This window comes from Ipomoea triloba, chromosome 8 (genome assembly GCF_003576645.1).
Source record: "Ipomoea triloba cultivar NCNSP0323 chromosome 8, ASM357664v1".
NCBI lineage: Eukaryota > Viridiplantae > Streptophyta > Magnoliopsida > Solanales > Convolvulaceae > Ipomoea > Ipomoea triloba.
In genome coordinates this window covers 5,353,242-5,355,137 of record NC_044923.1, presented here as the reverse complement: position 1 = coordinate 5,355,137, position 1,896 = coordinate 5,353,242, and the positions used below count along the sequence as shown (strand labels likewise).

The window sequence follows — 1,896 nt, the reverse complement described above, 5'->3', positions numbered from 1 at the left end:
ACAAGTTACATTCTACCACAATGGCATGCAACAGTGAAAAGTTGGTATTGACAAGAAAGCAAGCACAATATTGCTGCATAGGTGGTTTCTTTTTACTGCTTCCTTGCTGTTTTTAACCTAGGCAGTAAAAGAGATGCATGGATGCAGGCCATCAATGATATCCCCAAATAAGGAATGTCAATTCTCACAAGGATGCATGATGCCTCAGCCCCACGTCAAAAAGCCAAAGTAAAAGTAGATTCCTCCCCCTCCATCATGGAGATTGCTTCAAACTAAATTCACCGCAACAGTACACTTTATTCACTCAAATTATATGCAAAAAATAAAGAGGCTATTACAGTAGTTTTTTAAACACACCAAATTTGTGAACTACAGGGAATCACTATTGAGACTCTTCAGAAAACGAATGACTTATGGGGAATGGTTCCGGTTTAGAAATTGAGTTACAAGCACCTCATCCCTAAGACACAACAAGAAAATAACAAAAAGTGTGCGAATAAAATCTAGCCCAAAATTCACACTGTTGAGACTGGGAAGGCATCTTAATTTATTTATCATATACGAGCCACATATGAATTGGTCTGAGTTACGTATCGCACCCACCGATAGGGATTGTAACTTTTGGACGTCTTTGCAATCTGCAAATACTTTACCTGCAATGAAAATCCGTTCTGTAGTTTAGAGCCAAGTGCGGAAACCATGTATAGTAAACTAGTTCCCAGCATTCCACCCACTTCTTACATATAAGAAATGTCGAGTTAGATGAAGTATCACAGTATAACTGAGATTGGAATCTGCTATAACATAATTAAAGATAAAAAAAATTGGTCTTTTAAATCATTCCCTGCCCAACTCTCTTCCAAGGGGTCACACCGAATAAATCAAATCCAAGATGATAACTTTTACCTGAAGCCTTGAGGGATTGTACATGGGTATGGTGAAGGTCATGCTAACAGGCCCAGCTTCCTTTGTGATATTTCCTGTATCAGCAAGTCACAGTGACATGAACCATGATAAATAAATTACTGGGAACAAACATGTATAAGTTTTTTTATAAAAATATGTATAGACATTAACTAAATCGTACCATGTGACTCTTGCGAAAAGGTTAGCTTGGCACGCAGTGTACATTCAGATCCACCCACAATCTAGAAATATTGGAAAAATCAGAATTTTTTTCTAAAGAAAACAGAAATTAAAGCAAAACATGTAATAGGAAAACCTAATTATTCAGCTCTTAGTACCTTCTTCAGACTCCACTCCAGCCTCTTATTGGATTCTTTGAAATCAGTTGTTTGCCCAACTGCTCCAGTTTCCAGTTCAAAATTAACCCTGAATTATTCACATGGAGACTGTCACTAGCCACTTATGCAAAGATCATAAGAAGTAGGAGTATTAACATTCTTGTTGGGGAAGGGGGCTTCTAAGTGTTTTTTTAGAAAAAACACAGTATCATCATCTTGTTATCACACCATATTTTCACCATATATGACGATATTGAAAGAAATGTTTTCTGGAATAGAAGGATTGACAGGACAGGATACAATGGAATGCTCAGTAGTAAAGAATTCTCATACTTGATTAATAAACGGGGACTGCTAAGACAAGCTGAAGTCAGTTTGTCTTGCATCACAAAACACATGTTGCTAAATTCTGCTCTGGAAAGTTATAAAAGCAGACCATGCATGGGCTTTTACCCCCATCCCTCTTCTCTCATTTTTTACAAGATAAGCAGTTCGAGGTGGTATGACTTTGTTGGTCTATAACAACTCATTATCTCTTGCACCAAACATACATCCATAGGTAGAAAAGAAACCCCAACAAGTCCCACCAAGAGATACATAACTATAATTATAATCAATAGGAAAATGCTCCACCCCCCCCCCCCCCCCCCCC

At 37.8% G+C, this 1,896-nt stretch overlaps 1 protein-coding gene across 1 annotated transcript in view; it reads right to left on the bottom strand.

Annotated features, from left to right (window-relative positions):
• Positions 1–277: 277 nt before the first annotated feature.
• Positions 278–1,896, bottom strand: part of LOC116026696 (AP-4 complex subunit mu-like) — a 6,193-nt gene continuing 4,574 nt past the window's right edge. Inside the window, exons 10-13 of the mRNA XM_031268057.1 lie at positions 1,245–1,332; positions 1,088–1,148; positions 907–980; positions 278–653 (exon numbers count right to left, since the gene is read on the bottom strand). Of these exons, the coding sequence (XP_031123917.1) occupies positions 555–653; positions 907–980; positions 1,088–1,148; positions 1,245–1,332 (322 nt within the window). The 3' untranslated portion in view covers positions 278–554. The remainder of the gene's footprint in view (positions 654–906; positions 981–1,087; positions 1,149–1,244; positions 1,333–1,896) is intronic.